Genomic DNA, 17,305 nt, shown 5'->3' with positions numbered 1-17,305 from the left:
GACTCTAACTGAGGCAGATCTGGGTGGGGGAACTGGACTCAGACTCTAACTGAGGCAGATCAGGGTGGGGGAACTAGACTCAGACTCTAACTGAAGCAGATCGGGGTGGGGGAACTGGTATGTAACTCAGGCTTTTCCTTTAGGACAGACATTTTTAAAACTTGAAGAGAAGAAAAGTTTTCTCCTTAGAACCTGAGAAAAACTCACAGATGCTCTAAGTTTTGAGTTTGGGGGTCCTTGGTTGAGAAATTACAATAGCTGGTCCCATAAGCCCCTGTGCCTTGCCTGGGATGCTACTTCTGGCAGCAGATCCAGCGTGAGAAGCTAGAAATGCTTATTAATCAATCCCTGATGATTGATTAATAAGCAAAGCATGGGCGGAAGAGGCTTTAGATGCTTTGTGACTTCTATTTCTTCATTACTTTCAGTTGTCACTAAAGAGCTTTTCTGCAGTTCCTTGAATAAGTAATTTGTTACTTTGCCCTGCAAGCATTGTCTCTATCTAAAAACAAATTACTAATTCAAGTACTGCAAAGTTCAAGTAAAGCTTGAACTTTGGGTCCCACTGGTGTCTAACCCCGTGACTGACGGCCTTTGCTGGGAGGGCAACTCCTGAACTGCATGTTCAGTGCACGGCAGCTTTCCATTTCCAATACAGCCCACGTCTCAGGACAGCAGTTTGCACACGGTTGCTGTTCGTTCTATGGGAATAGTGATATCCATCCTTAGTAAGTTAAACACTGAACAACAGACACTTTTGTACTTTTTTAACATTAAGGCTGATGCCTAATACAAACACGCTGTGGTTTCGTAGGTTGTTACACGTGTCGTGTTTGAACATGCTGTTGTATTCTCGTTCAGTGTCACATCATGTCTTATTTGCCTCTGCACTAAGTGTGGAGGATGAACGTGTGGGTGCAAGAAAGAAAAAAAATGGAATCCGTCAGTAGGAACCTCTTTTGCCCAACATAAATGTGTTTTAAAAGCTGCCTACACCAAGCCACGGGTAGAAGTTTAGGTGTCTGAGTACGATGGATGCTTACCTGTGACATCTGGCACCTGGGCTGTTCCTGAACCGTAATTCAGAAGAATGCAGTGACATTCACTCTTCTGACAGGGCCATTTCAGTGCATAATGTGTGTTTGTGCAATTACAAGGGAAGGTTTGAAAACTGTAATATGTCAAAATGTGACAAGTAGCTTTGGCTCAACTGCTTTTGTTCTGCATGCTGATTCTGTCTGTTTTGATTGCCCCAGCCTCTCTGTGGCACGGATTGGTCTGTGTCATCGCCAGGCAGCCCCCACCCTGGGGGTCACTGTGTCCCTACAAGCTGCTGTTTATCACTGTCTCACCCTTTGACGTGCCATTATAAATGGGCGTCGGCATGATTGTTAAAATTGATGATTAAAAACATAAACTGGAAAGTTCTTATTCAGATGCTTCTAGATGTGGCCTTGCATTCCAGTGGGGAGTCACAAAGTCCGGACTGCTCAGAATCCCTGCCCAGAGCAGGGGACAGCCATTACTGGGTGGGCTAGGGGTTCTAGAATATTCTGAGTGGGGGGGCCCGCTCTAAACTAAAAGGCTTAACTCAGAGCAGAAGAGGCAAAGGGGAGAGATGATTGGTGGGAGACAGATACAACATGCAAACCAGAGCAAGTGTTGGTGGCTGGGTGATGTAAGAATGAGTGAAAGCCTGAGGTGGGGTTAAGGGAGGATTGGATCAGTGGTCGGTCTGCTAAGGGAGGTAGGCTTCAGAGGGGTTCTGTTGTGAGTACCATGGCCCAGGCTGGAGAATTTGCATGTCTGGTTAAGGGTGCTGTGATCAGCTAGATAGATGCCTGTCATCCCCCCGACACACACACACACACACACACACACACACACACTAGTGGTCTTGCGTAACATTTCTTTTTTATGCAGCTCTGTTGTGCAGGCTGATGTGCAGTGGCACGATCTTAGTTCACTGCAGCCTTAAACTCCTGAGCTCCAACAATTTTCCCGGTTCAGCCTCCCAAGTAGTGAGGACTACAGATATACACCACCATGCCCAGCTCATTTTTAAAAATTATTGTAGCAAGATTAGGGGCATGAGGCTATACCTTTCTTTATTCAGCAGATATTTAATTTGTTTTTTCTCCGTGCCAGGTCCCATGCTGGGCTCTGGGTAAACAGCATCATGTGAGGGAGATGTAGTCTTCATGGAGTTCACAGTCTGAGACAGGGAGGGGCCAGGAGGCAGGCCAGGTCTTTCCCTGAAAACTCTGCTGCCTGTTAAGTGTAGTGGTATATGTGGGGCAGAAATGCAGAGTGCAGAGAGTGAATGTAATGTGAGGTCTCATCCTGACTGGGGTCAGGAATGGCTTCCCTGCAGTTGTGATAGATAAGCTAAACAGTGAGTGGGGTAGGAAGATAAACATGTGAGGGTTGGTCCAACTCTGTGACCCAGCATTTGGCTCAGAGCCAGGAAGCCATGGTGGCCACCAGTGACTGTGTGCCTTTGTCAATAATAATGAGCTAAGGCAGCCATTGTATGCCTGGGAGCCTCTGAGATGTCACCAACAAAGACGGTGAGCATTTTGCAAGGCTGAGCAACAGACAGGCAATTCTCATTTTGTCTTTGTTCTTTCAGAGCTGCTGTTGGACCTTTCTGAGATTGCCTAAATGCGTGTGCCCTCCCACACATTTGCTGGAAGACTTTCCGTAGAGATCGCCGTTGGCTGAGGAAATATGAATGCATATAACAAACTCCCATCAAAACCAAACAAAGGAATTAAAATGCATCTTTCAGGCTTGTCAGAAAACTGGGGTCCTGTCAAGTTCTCTTTGGATTCCAAGTCTCTGAGCATATGTGAAATTGCATAATTGTTCTCTGTCAGTTTTGAGCAGAGTCATTTATCTAAGATAGGCCAAGATGTGCTTATAACCAACTGGCGATGCCCTACTTGGGAGCCACCCACCTTACGGACTAGAGGGTGTCCCAGAAGTCACATGACATTGTGTGAGAGAGTGTGGGGGGGGATTATAGCTGAATGTCCCTTTATTTCCAAAATATGCATTACAAAATTTTACAAAGAGGTGGCTTAGAGGACATTTTGTAATGAATATTTTGGAAATAAAGGGATGTTTAACTACAATAGTGAGTTTTGGGATATCTACCCTGTATTTGTGACCAAGTTGTCCTAGACCTATTCCAGAGCCATCTCCCATCTCTTTCTGTTGTTATCTACTCAAGAATGCAAAATTGCTTTAATATCAGAAAGAGTATAATTGAAAAATAATTGGGCTGCCAAGTAAAATCTCCCTAACTGGAACTAATTGCAGAAAGGCCACTATATACTAGGCAAAGAGCTAATTACTAAATTTCTTCAAAAATTGTATTTAATGCATCTGAGAACATCTGTCAGCGCAAAGCTCACGCTGCTGCCAGAAGATCACATCTGGGGCCACAGCATGTCAATTAGGGCTTCATTAACCTAGAGTATTGCAGGGACTGTGCCTTGCTAGATTGATAGCACTGTGACCCACACCCTGCAAGTCATCATTATACTATAGGTATCTAGTTAATGCAGAAGTCACAAGACTCAGTTCTGAGGGGTTTGTTTTATTTTTTTGAGACAGAGTCTCACTCTGTCTCCTGGGCTAGAGTGCAATAGCATCATCCTAGTTCACTGCAACCTCCAACTCTTGAGCTCAAGCACTTAATCCTTCTGCCACAGCTTTCTGAGTAGGTAGGACTATAAGTGTGTGGGACCAAGCTCAGCTAATTTTAGTACTTTTTGTAGAGACAGAGTCTCACTCTTGTTGAGGCTGGTCTCAAGCAATCCTCCTGCCACAGCCTCCCCAAGTACCCAGCCAGTTGTGAGCTGGGTCCTCACTCACTACCAGGCCTGTGTCCTCCCTCAGAGCTTAGGATGGGCTCACCCTTTTGCCTGGAATGTTCTCCTCTGGCCACACATGGCTGGCTCTTTCCTGTCATTCAGAGGGGCCATCTCTGAGCCCACTCACAAGTGACTGTGCCAGATGCTCACACACAGGCCGTTTCTACCTCTCCACGGCAGGTCTAACCCTCTTGTGCTTTTCACTTTATCTGTTTGTTCATTTATTTATTTATTTTCTCTTCCTCTCACACTGGTATATAAAAGTCGGATTTGCTTGGAATTTAATATGAATAAGATTAAAATAATTTGTAATTAATTTATCTTTTTTTGAACTATGACCAGGTGCTTTGAGTTAGAGGAGATTAGCTGTTTTCTCTTAAAATCTTGATCATGGTATTAAATTCGTAAAGACTTTAACCCTCTCCTCGTAAGTAATACAGAGTCTCATCAAGCAAGCAAGTTTCCAGAACAAAATTAAAATGTCTGGAGCACGTTCTTATCCGTTCCTTAGGCTATAACCACACTCCTCCTGGCCAGCCATGAGGGGTAGCTGGTTGGAAATTGAAGAGCACAGTTAGAAAGCAGAAAGAGAAGAAGGTGAGGCCAACAGATCATTCAGGTCCCGTCCAGAGCAATGTAAGTTGTTGCCTGGGTGGCTGGAAAAATCAATACCCACCACCAAGCTGGGCCAACATGGATTTGAATTTGCTCTTCTGAGCAACCCTAAGAAAACAGAACAGCACATGGGCCTGGCAGATGACGGCTGTAGGCATCGGTTGGGAGGCAGGGCACACACCATGGGAAGGACCCTTGTTCCAAGATGTTCCTGCCCCCAGCCCACGTAAACAGATTATGCCACTCAGTAGCATCTCTTTGGGAAATGGGTGTCTTCAGAGCACAGTGCGACTTAGCAGCTGCTGTCTGACAAGGCACAGCCAGCCCCCGCTGCTTGGTTTTCAAACTCCCTTATGATTTGATTTCATCCTCAACAGCTGCATTTTCTAGACCCCTCTTTATACCCCTGGTTCCTCTCTGCCTGACTCTCATCCCTTCCTCTTAATCCCTATGTCTCTAAGTCTCCCCTTCCTTCAAGAATCAGCTAAAAATTTTCTGCAGTTTAACGTGCTGTGCTAGGCTCCAAAGACACAGGTGGTTAAGACATCTCCTCCAGGCTCGGCGCCTATAGCTCAACCGGCTAAGGCGCCAGCCACGTACACCTAAGGTGGCGGGTTCGAATCCCCAGCCCGGACCCGCCAAACAACAATGACGGCTGCAACCAAAAAATAGCCGGGCGTTGTGGCGGGCGCCTGTGGTCCCAGCTACTTGGGAGGCGGAGGCAGGAGACTCGCTTGAGCCCAGGAGTTGGAGGTTGCTGTGAGCTGTAATGCCACGGCACGCTACCCAGGGGGAGAGCTTGAGGTTCTGTCTCAAAAAAAAAAAAAAAAAAAAAAAAAAGACATCTCCTCCAGAAAGCCTTTTATGGCCATCTTGCTTCTCCACTGCCCCCTGTCCTGCAGTACATCCGGCCAGGGCTGCAGCGTGGTACGTCATTGGGCACAGGTGGCCTTGATTGTGAACTGGAGCTGCTTTTGTAGCTTCCCAAACACAGACTAGCCCTATACCCCGGGTGGTGGCCCTGAACCAGGTGCCCACTTAATATTTCTTTCGTTGACTATATTTCCCTGAAGATACCAGCTCACCAAAATCTCCCTTCACCTGCTCCCCTTTCTCATGACAGTTTAACCCCTGCCCTCTGGGCTTGTCTCCCTTTGACTAAATGCTGCTCCTTCTTCTAAGGCATTTCAGATAATCCTGGGTCTCTTATGAGCATAGTCTCCAAAGCACCTTCACCATGCCGCCACCTGTCCCATCAAAACCCATTTACACTGTGGTTCACTTGGCTGTGCATGTCAGTCTCCTCAACTGGCCTCTGTGCCCCTTAGAAACAGGGACAACATATTGTCTGGCTCAGTGCAAGATTGTTCAGTCATTTGGTGAATTAACAAAGCATAATAAGGTACCAAAAATAGTGGGAAGTTTTCCCCCAGTAAACTTCGAAAAAATATGTGAAGAGAATATACATTCTAAGAAATTCTGTATGCATACAGAATATCCTTCATGTTACCTAGTGTGTTCATTTGCCACGGCTGCTGCAGCAGAATACCGCAAACTGGGTAGTTTAAACAACAGACATTTGTTTTCTCACAGTCGCAGAGTCTGGAAGTCCAAGATCAAGGTGTCAGCAGGTTTGGTTTCTTGTGAGGCCTCTCCCCTTGGCTTGCAGACGGCCACCTTCCTTCCCTGTCCCCACACAGTCTTCTGGGTGTGCAGTGTCCCCAGTGCCGCCTCCTCTCCTTACAAGGACACCAGTCTCCTTGGATTAGGGTCCACCTGTACAACCTCATTTTACCTTGATTATCTCCTTAAAGTCCCTATCTCCAAATACAGTTAAGGGGGGGAGGGGTTATTAAAGACTTTAACATACATTTCAGAGGTACACAATCTCTGCCTAACACCCAGATACTAAGAAGGTGAAACAGCCCGAATCAGTGTAACAGAACACCAGGAGTTAAATGTATCCATTCTCTTAGATGGAAAGGCATGTGTTTGTATTTTGGAAATTTCAGAACAGATTGAATCTGGAAGATACTGTGAAACAGAATTCTAAGAATAAAGATTTTTTTTTTAAATTATTAAAGCAGGATTTGTTGAAGGTGGAAAATATTCAGGGCAGAGTTTGGATGAAATGAAACCTTAATCTGCCCTGGGGTGGGTGAGGGTGTCCCCCGAGAGCAGGGTGTGCAGGCTCCAAAGCCAGATGAAGTAATGGGGATTCCAGGCACCAGCCTGGGCCAAGGGACAGCTGCCTGTTTTGAAGGAGGGAAATCCCAGGCCCTGCCAAGTTGAGACTTGATTAAGGAAAAGACTATGAAGATAGAACCTTCCTTTCTCCAGGCTGGGCTACAAAATGTACTTATCTACCTCTGGGCCTTGGAGTTTTTCAGTTGAAAAATGCTTTTTCTGTAGCTTCTCTTAATCACATTATGTATTTCAAGAGTACTTTCCCCTGAGGACCAAATATAAAGAAGAAAGATGGTTCTGAGAAAACACATTTATAACCAGCCTTGCTCTGGGGCCCATTAAGACCGCTTGGCTCTGTGGCAGCACCACCTGTGTCTTTTCCACTGTCCCTGCCTCGTTACAGGACAGCTTCTGAATTCCAAGGCATGTGTGCTGTGCTGCTGTTTCTTCCTACTCAGATCATGGCTAGTGTTTCCAGACTCCTCTCACAGCACTGTCCTGGTTGGCCTTCTCATGGTACTGTATTATTTCTAGCTTCTATTCTCGAGAGTAACAGATTGTGGGTTATACTGTCAAGCGTTAGCACAATTCATAAGGTTATTACCTTTTAATGAATGCATAGTAGATATTATAAGACATAAAGTATTTTAAATTAGAATTAGCAGCAAATTTTAAGGTAGTGAGATACGTACCCAAGTCAGATGGAGAAGTTGAAGTACATGTAAACAGCAGCACCAATGGCCCGGTACTCCTCAGGGACGCATTGCACAGTGACAAACTTACCCTGCGGTTGTGGTGTGTGACCCTGTAACCAGAGCTTACTGTTCACGCGATTCAGCAACTTTGAAATGATGTTATATTTCTTGGCAGTTATTTTTTAATTTGAAGGAATTTTCACTGCCTAAAACTTTACAAATAGGTGGAATTTTACGGAGCTTATTATTATATCAAACTATTTCACATCTGTATGTTTAAAATTCACATGCAGTATGACAGCACACTGTAATGGTCAAGGAAGCTTAGAGACAGAGCAAACCCAAATCCAGGGCAGAGGCAGGTGTTTTCTAGATAACCTCAATGCTGGAAGAAGAACAGAGAATGTTTGACCATCTCCTCCCCTTTTGCTTCCTTAATCTTTGGCAGCCAGTTAATCTTTCCTTGTACCCCCCAAAGTTGGGCCTCTCCCCTAATAGCTACTATTATTCACTTTATTTATTGATCTATTATTGTGGTTCTACTCCTTTTCCCCAATTCACCTGACCCCCTGCCCCTTCTAACTTTATTGATGCTTTTTGGCATGTTTTAATTGGATAACTTCACTTCTAAGGTGGAGGTTTAACCATGCACATAGGAGGCTTGTCATAGAAGGTCAGAAAGCAACTTGTCACTGAGCTCTGTAGCCAAATCCCCAGCCTGAGCAGGGACGGCCAGCCTAGGAATGAGGCGCCTTGTCACAATTGCAAACTTCTTTACGTAGCATAGATTCTAGGACAGAAGAGCTAGCCCTGTCTTCCTAACAAGTAAGTGACTTAACTCAGGTTGCTGTAACAAAATCCCATGCACTAGTTTAAACAGCAAGCAAATTTATCTTTTCACAGTTCTAGAAGCCAAAAGTCTAAGATCAGGATATCAGCATGCTCAGATTATGGTGAGGGCTCCATTCCTGACTGTTAGACATCTGTCTTCTTGTTGTGTCCACATGTTGGAGACCAAGCTCTGTTCTCCCTCTTCTCAGAGGGGGCACTAATCCCATCACCAGGGCCCCACCCTCTTGACCTCACCTGAACCTCACTACCTCCCACCCCTACCTCCAAATACCATCACATTGGGGGTTAAGTCTTCAATGTGTGAATTTTAGGGGACATACAAATTTAGACCATAGCAAGAGATTTCTTGAAATACATGCTTAAGGAGATTTTTTAAAAAGTGATTTGCGAATTTAAGATATTTTTATTAGTATTGTCATAATTCTTTATTGGCAAGTTTCTAAACTTTCCCCCATGTGCCTTGGTTACTAAGGAAACCAAATTATTTCTGAGCAGTGTTCTGAAAAATAGAACCCTGGTGCAATGTGAAATTTCAGAAGCAAAATATTAAATGTACAGAGCGTTGAGACTCTGTGATAACACAGACTATCCTTTGATCCTGGTTTCAGACTTCACTGCATTGCTGCTTTACGGCAATGCAAGTATTTTCATTCAGTAGAATCTGTGTATACCTTATATATCACTTAACAAAGAAAATGAGACAGGGCGGTGCCTGTAGCTCAAAAGGGTAGGGCACCGGCCCCATATACCAGAGGTGGCAGGTTCAAACCCAGCCCTGGCCAAAAAAAAAAAACAAAGAAAATCAGACAGACAAGTTTTGAGGAAGACAGAGGATTAGGCAAGGTTTGGGTCAGAGAACACCAAGGCCAGGAGGTGGTAGGAGCCATGGAGGGGTGAGGTCCACCGGCAGCTGCAGAGGGGTGGAAGCAGGCAGACCAGTGGTGAGAAAGCACTGGAACACCAGGTGGGGGTCTCATTGTTGGACAGTAGACAGTGGTAGATGTGGAAGGACACAATCAAAACAGACTTTCCCCTCCTTCTCAGCTAATGTCCCCGTGATTGCCGCACACCGTGCACTGTCTGGTCGCTGGCACAGAATGGTGAGCCCCCGGGAAATGTTGAACAAGGGGCTGAATAAATAATTAAGTGAAAACCTCCAGTACCCAGGTTCACCATACCCCCCGCAGCAGCCTCTCTCCTGTCCTGCATTCTCCAACCCTGCAAAGTTTCAGACACTGAAACTCCTTGAGGGAAGGTTCCAGGAAAATGAGGAATGAAGAGAGCTTGATAGCTGAAGGGCTGACTTGGGAGCTCGGCTTACCTAAGGATGGGTCATTTAGAGAACACAGTCATCAAAATACAGTGTCTTCTCAGTTGTTTCCATTTCTTTTGACTCTTGGAATTACTTTTTATTTCTCCTGAGCACCTTTTCTTTCTTATCCAGATTGTCAGTTTGCTTTGGAAATGACACGTTATCTGCACACAAAATTGCTTGCGCTGACTCCAGGTGATGGAAGAGACTAACACACAGCCGCAGTGGGGCTTTTGTTTTAAAGAGGATTTCGGTGGATCAGTTATTGCACTTTAATTGCTATGACTTGCAGAAAACAAATCGTATCTGTGTGTTTTGTGTATGTGTGTGTGTTACCATTAAGGGTCTATCTTTTAGTCTATGAAAGCTCTAAATGTTATTTTTAAAACTGCTTTATGATTTTAATATTTCACATACATCTGTTTCATGTCGTGTTTGGAAAATGCTTCTCTTTTTTAATAGTGTTAATATATCTGGAAGTTAATTTTCAAGATGGCTTGATTATTTGAAAGTGTAGTAGTTGTTTCTATTCTATGTTGTGTAATTTATTATTCATTACACTCAGCAGTGTAAAATATCTGAGCAGAAAGGTGCAGTAGAGCTCTCCTACTAAGGCTTCTTTTCTTGAGACAGAGTCTTACTCTGTCACCCTCAGTAGAGTGCCGTGGCTTCATAGCTCACGGTAACCTCAGACTCTTGGGCTCAAGTGATCCTCAGACTCCCAAGTGGCTGGGACTCTTGCCCACCACCATGCCTAGCTAGTTTTGGTGGGGGGTTGTTTTTGTTGCTGGTTTTTCTGTTTTTACTATGGATGGGGTCTTGCTCTTGCTCAGGTTGGTCTCGAACTCCTGAGTAGTTCACCCGCATCAGCCTCCTGAAGTGATCGGACTGTAGGCGTGAGCCACCATGCCTGGCTCCAGCAGGGCTTCTTGGTCCTTGCCAACCTAGCTCCCGTTTCAATGAATGCAAAAAATTAAAAAAGTGTTCAATACAATCTGAAATTCAAAGCAAATTAAAATGAAATATTGTCACTGAAACCAAAGCAAAGCATTGTGACAGTGTGTCATTGTTTTTCTTCTGTGTTGCAAATCACAAGTGGCTTTGAGGTTCTGATATTTCCTACCCATTGTCGACGTGGTTGACTAGATTAAGCCCCTTGTTTTACAGATAAAAAGGTGACAGTAGGGTCACAGTAGTGATAGTGACTACTGTGACTGAGGGTGACAGTAGTGATAAAAAGGTTGAAGTCTGAGGATTTGAGGAGTGTGTGGAACTCACTACATTAGGAGCAGAGCTGGGCCAGGAACCCAGACATCCTGGGAACAGGTCAATGCTTCTCCCACAAACCTCTCCCATCACTTAAGGATAGTCCCCTCTGTGCAAAGGAGACATCTCATCTGGTGTCACCTCCCTGCCTCTGATGATGCTGATATTCAAGAGAGTTATTGTAACTTTATGTCATCACAATGGAACAGAGGCTGAGGCCAGGAGAGACCTCACAGGTGTGGCTACTCCATGGGCTCTGTTCATTTGTTTGTTTATTTGTTTTTTTTTTTGAGACAGAGTCTCACTATGTTGCCCTTGGTAGAGTACCACAGCTCACAGCAACCTCAAACTCTTGGGCTTAAGTGATTTTCTTGCCAGAGCCTCCCAAGTAGCTGGGACTACAGGAGCCCGCCACAATGCCCAGCTATTTTTTGTTGCGGTTGTCATTGCTGTTTAGCTGGCCCAGGCCAGATTCGAACCCATCAGTCTTAGTGTATGTGGCTGGTGCCATAACCACTGTGCTACGGGCCTGGCTCTGGTTTGTTTTTAATCTATTTTGTGCTCACATTTGTGCTGACCTGCCATAAAAACACTTCCTGGGTATAGCTCCTGGGAACAGGTAGGACAAAATCTACACCTGAAAATGAACTCACTTTTGAAACAAAGTTTGAGTCTTCTATCTCATGGAAAGCTCTTACTGATGGTTTCCCCTTGACAATTCAACATATCCTCTCAAACTTCTAATTTCCTCTTCTTTTAAACAGTGTATCCGGTGGAGAGCTGTTTGATCGGATAGTGGAGAAAGGATTTTACACAGAAAAAGACGCCAGCACTCTGATCCGCCAGGTCTTGGATGCCGTGTACTATCTCCACAGAATGGGCATCGTCCACAGGGACCTCAAGGTGCGGCCATCGCTTAGCGACACCTTCCAGGCACTGTCCAGCCCACAGTACAGCTGCCCAAAGAGACTAATCCTGAGGGAGGAGGGGGGCTGCTTTGATGTAGAGATGGGGGGACAAACGTGTACTTTCAGTTGTCAGGGCCTGTGGGACTCAGAAGTCGTATGGAAGGAAATGAAGGTCACTGTGGCTGGCCGTTGTTTAGGGGATCTTATAACCGTGGTGTAGCCAAAGGGCCCCATGCAGGTGGGTCATGTATTGCTTCAAGCCCATCTTAGAGTAGTTTTGTTCAAGACTTATGGCCCAGAGGAACCCTTCTCCCATTCCAGTGCCATTTCAGCACAAGCCACCATAGAAGAGGAGAGCAGGAGTCAGACAGTGTGAGGGGGAGGGAAGGGAGACAGAGGGGCAGGAGGACACACAGGGTAGAACTTCAGACTTCTCTCTTCCTTTCTTGGTTTTTTTTTTTTTTTTTTTTTTTTGTGTGAGTTTTTGGCACGTTGACCCTTCACCCAGGAGCACAGAAGGATCTGGGCCATCCGTGCACACCTCAGCATGACATGTCTGCCCTTCAGTCTGTGTGGCTATGAAGGGCAGATAGCAAATAGGTAGCAAAGGGCGACTCTCCCATGTAGCATGAGAGGGTAGATCCTACTCACATAGTCCCGAAGGCAGATCTCACACAGAAGAACTTGAGAAGCAGTGAAGCAGGGTGTCGACCAAGGCTGCAGGGAGGCTTGTTGTACAGGACTGCACATCCAGCCCCAGAGCCTACGGCACCAGTAAAGACAGAAATTCCACCCTGCACCCCTAACTACCGTTTGTATTGTGAAACTCAAGGACTGCATTGCAGGAAGTCTTAACCTAAAGCAATGATTTTCAACCTTTTTTTAATCTCACAGTACACTTGAACCTGTAGTTAAACTTCCATGGCACACTTAAATTATGTCGGTCTAAAAAAGGCGTGAAAAGAATATACTTACTGTGCTTTGAGCTTCTTTTTAAAATAACTTAATTAATGATCTTAAAAAGTTTTGTGGCACACCAGTTGGAATTCACTGATGTAAAGAACCCATCGTAAACATTTGTTAAAACAGAATTTCTGCACCTGCCCATTATCTGCTTCTAGGTGTCAAGGGATGAACTGGTCTAGCATTTCCTTTCATGCAGACGCTCCCTGTCAAGTTTTCTGTGTTACCAAGTTGTATTGATTAGGACAAGTTTCCCAGATGTCCACATGCATCAGAATTTTCTAGAAGGCTTGTGAAAAGAGAGGCTGCTGGCTTCACCCCAGGGCTCTGATTCTGTTGTCTCCACTGTGGCCCAAGAACTTGTGTTTCTAACAGGTCCACAGGCAGTGGGGGCGCTGGTCTGGGAACCGGTCTTAGAGAACCATAGGGCAGGTGTGTTTGAGAATGTCAGTGGAATCCTTGCCGCCTTCACTTCTTGCAGGCTTCTGTGAGCCTGAGCGGCAATCTCCAGGGCCTGGAGGATCTTCAGAGAGCCAGGAACGGCTAGCTCAGCCTACCTGCCTCTGTGCCAGGCAGCAGGGACTGCTCTGCTCTCTTGTGCCCCCACCAGTGCCGCCTCTGTGCTTCCAGCACACAGCAGGCAGCTCTCTCTAAACGAGTTAGTGTGCTAGCCACAGAGCTATGGTGTGATAGGCTGTCTGCCTGGACTTCTTAGCAAAATAATTTCCAAGCCAATAAACCGTACCCCAGAAAGGCAGTGTTTCCTTTCTAGAGCTCTTGGTTTCACTCCCACATGGTGTCTGTGGAGTTCTTGCAGCTCCCGACCACTCTAAAGCACCAGGCTTGTACTGTGGAAAGAACATGGCCAATTTAGGACCTGTCTGTGCTCTTTTCTCAGAGACACAGAGGAGTTGGATCTATGGGGAGGAAGTTGAAATTCCACTATTAAATTTTTGTAAACATCTGAGAAAGTTAAAACAGCCTCTACACTCCAGGCCAGCAGAGTGGAAAGTGTGAGCACAGTAAGATCCATGCAACTGTGGGGTCCTGCCCTGCCCCACCTGCAGGTACACCTGCTCCCCCAGAGAGCTACTGGACACAGTGCATTGTTCTTTCTTCACAATGAAGGGGCTGGCACAGGGAGTGCCCCTGCCACCACCCAGGTTAGCGCAGGGTTTCTTTGCCCTGCAACACTGTCGTTTGGGTCTAAAGAATTCTTTGCTGTGGGAGATGGTCCTGGGCGCTATAGGATATGGGGCAACACCCCTGGCTCCTACCAACTCGGTGCCACCAGTAACTATTCTTGGATTCATGACAACCAAAAATGTCTCTGGATCAGTGATTTTCAAGTGTATCTCATGACACAGTTGAACTTCCATGGCACGCTTAAGTGATGTTGATCAAAAAAAAAAAAAAAAAAGAGAGAGAATGAAAAAGAGGATATATTTTCTGTGCTTGCAGTTCTTTTGAAATTAATTAATGATCTGAAAGCAGGGAATTCATGGCACACGAGTTGAAGAATCACTGCTGTAGACATTGCCACATGTCCCCTAGGGAGCAAGATTGTTCCCAGCTGAGAATCATGGCACTAGGAATGTGATTATTTATTACACTAACTATACTGGAAGTGTGTGGGTTCAAAAAAAAATTTTTTTTGAGACAGAATTTCACTCTGTTGCCCTTGGTAGAGTGCTGTGGCATCATACCTCATAGCAACCTCAAACTCTTAGGCTGAATGCAGGCTAAGCCAACTACAGGGCACCTTAGGATGCTGGTGAGGGAGGGGGACCACTGAGAGAAAGGAACAGAGGAGCACCTGCCACAGTAAGCTCCTTTCCTGGGAGTCCCCTGTCCCTGACCCCAGAACTGAATCCACATATTGGAGAGGCATCAGCTTTCTAGGTTGCCTCACAATATGGTTAATTATTTTAAGTAGACAAAACATGAATAAAGGACAGAGACTCACATCTAATTAAAGCCTGTCTATGCAGATACTGCTCCTGTCCACCTCTGTTCTCACTGATGCATCTCCTGTGTCTAAAGGTCAAAGACATCCTGACTCCGTAATAGGTTTTGTGGTTGGGTGAATGCTCCACAATTAAACTTTAAAAGAGTCGGTCAATTTTTTTTTTCTTATTTTTCTTTCTAGCCCGAAAATCTATTGTACTACAGTCAAGACGAGGAATCCAAAATAATGATCAGTGACTTTGGCTTGTCAAAAATGGAGGGCAAAGGAGATGTGATGTCCACAGCCTGTGGAACCCCCGGCTATGTCGGTAAGGAGTGTAGAGTGTGTGCATCCCCATGTGTCCATTTCATCTGTCCTCTTAAGCGGTGGAGCCTGGTATGTGATCATCGCTGCCTTCATGTCCCTTGTGGAAAGAATAAAAAGATTGAGAGATGGCTCGGCACCTATAGCTCAACCGGCTAAGGCGCCAGCCACGTACACCTAAGGTGGCGGGTTCGAATCCCCAGCCCGGACCCGCCAAACAACAATGACGGCTGCAACCAAAAAATAGCCGGGCGTTGTGGCGGGCGCCTGTGGTCCCAGCTACTTGGGAGGCGGAGGCAGGAGACTCGCTTGAGCCCAGGAGTTGGAGGTTGCTGTGAGCTGTAATGCCATGGCACTCTACCCAGGGGGACAGCTTGAGGCTCTGTCTCAAAAAAAAAAAAAAAAGATTGAGAGATGCAGAAATTAGTCATCAGGGAAGTGATTTCCCCCGAAAACTTTTGAATGGTTGGGTAGAAATCCCAGTTGATTTGGTTGTGGGCCTGACGAGAGGCTGGGAGTTAATTTAGATGAATCCCCAGATTGCAATACCAGAAATATTGCATAGCTCTGTTTTCAGGTGATGGACAGTGAGATACTGAGATTATAAGGCACAGACGCAATAAAACATTCAAAATATTGACATAGAAGCAGCCGGGAAGAAAATATTGATAGGAGGAACTTGGGCTAAACCTTGACGAAGTTGCTCTCATGAATCGGTCAACTCTGGTCTGTATTGGTGACACTAAGGATTATAATTTTTCCTAAAATCATAACCCAGATTCTTTGCACTAAACGTACAGAATGCAGAGCAGTCTACGATGGATGCGAACATGTGGGTACTGAGTCTGAGCGTCCCTTCTGGGGACCTGGAGCGAGGCCCTTGGTACTGCTGGGACTCTCTGGACATCTTCATTTTTGACAGTGTGTCATTCACTCAGCAAACCCACTTGCAGCTGCTGCTGCTGCCCCCGTAGTGAGGGAGACGGACACTGCTGCTGCCCTCACAGAGTTGAGGTTTTAGCTGAAGTGACGGGCAGCAAAGAGAAATGAACGGGGTCGTTTCAGATCTGAGAGCCTCGAGGAAGATAAAACTGAGGGCATGATGTTGAATAAGGAAGGCAAGGAGGGAGGAGGACTGGGCACTCGCCTGGGTGACAAGAAGCCAGACTTGTGGGGGTTGGAGGACAGACAGCCCTCCAGGCGGAGGAGTCAGCTTGTGCAAAAGCCCAAAGGCAGGGGGAGGGTGCGGGCTGGGCGTGGGGAGAGCAAGAAGAAAGACGAGGTTGGAAGAGAGATTCGGAAAACGGAGACCGTGAATTCTTGTCACGCAGATTGTGATATCCTTTTGTCATAAGCACAGTAAATGAGCCACTCTGAAAGAAAGGAGGTCGTGTTTGTGACAGCACCATTCCTGTGTGTCTTCAGAGCAACCACAGAACCTTCCCTGGCAGGCTGAGGAGAGCAGCCTCCAACTGACAGGGTGGGGAGTGGGAACCGAGCATTGCAGGAAAGTCTGGATGACCTAGAAAGCACTCCACAGCCCTTCCAGTCCTTGGGTGTAGTGATGCCATCCTGTCAAACTCTGTGTCACAACTGTTTGTTTTCAAAGGGAAACAAAGCAGGCTGAGGAGGATAGAGGGAAAAATGAGGGGGGATTCTGGAAGGAGGAGATGTGGGGGTGGGCATTGCTGTGGGTGGGGCTGGTGGCCCTGAGGTGTGTGTGCAGCAGGCAGAGAGAGAGAGGTCAGGGCAGGCCCAGACGCAGATGAATAGCATGGCCAGTGTCTAGGAAAGTAAATGGTGGTTGCAGGGGTAGCCTGGGGCAGAGTGTGGCGTGTGTAAGATTTCTATAGTCCAGTCCCTGCCATCAGGCAATCAGCAAATCAAAAAATAAGGCAGTTTCTGGGCGGTGCCTGTGACTCAAAGGAGTAGAGTGCCGGCCCCATATGCTGAAGATGACGGGTTCAATCCCAGTCCCAGCCAAAAACTGCAAAAAAAAAAAAAAAAAAAATAAGGCAGTTTCTTTTCAGGCCTCTTTAAAACCTGGCTGGGGTGAGTGGAGCCTGATATAGCCACTGTGAATCACAGACGTTAGAAAATGAAGAAGTCTATTGTCACCCTGCCTCAGCTTCTCATTCCCATGGATTTGCTCTCTTCAGCAAAGTCTCCAGGCTAAGACGGTGCCCATGCTGCGGCCTGCCTGGCTCTGTCCTTAGAAGGCAGCTGTCAGACTGCCTTGAGTGCCCTGCCAAGGACTGTCCATGTTTCCATATCCATCACACTCTTCTCACATGTGGCTCTGATGTCAGAAAGTACCAGCACTTTCTTTTTTTTTTTTTTTTTTTTTTTTTTTT

The 17,305-nt window shown here is 46.0% G+C and overlaps 1 protein-coding gene across 1 annotated transcript in view; it reads left to right on the top strand.

Annotated features, from left to right (window-relative positions):
* Nucleotides 1-17,305, top strand: part of CAMK1D (calcium/calmodulin dependent protein kinase ID) — a 366,147-nt gene that overhangs the window by 302,287 nt on the left and 46,555 nt on the right. Inside the window, 2 exon segments of the mRNA XM_023511452.1 lie at nt 11,573-11,711; nt 14,829-14,955. Coding sequence (XP_023367220.1) covers nt 11,573-11,711; nt 14,829-14,955 — 266 coding nt within the window.

This window comes from Otolemur garnettii, unplaced genomic scaffold, assembly GCF_000181295.1.
Source record: "Otolemur garnettii isolate 467f Iridium unplaced genomic scaffold, OtoGar3 scaffold00019, whole genome shotgun sequence".
In the NCBI taxonomy this organism is placed as follows: domain Eukaryota; kingdom Metazoa; phylum Chordata; class Mammalia; order Primates; family Galagidae; genus Otolemur; species Otolemur garnettii.
The sequence above is the reverse complement of the archived record's forward strand: the minus strand, read 5'-3'. Positions and strand labels throughout refer to the sequence as shown.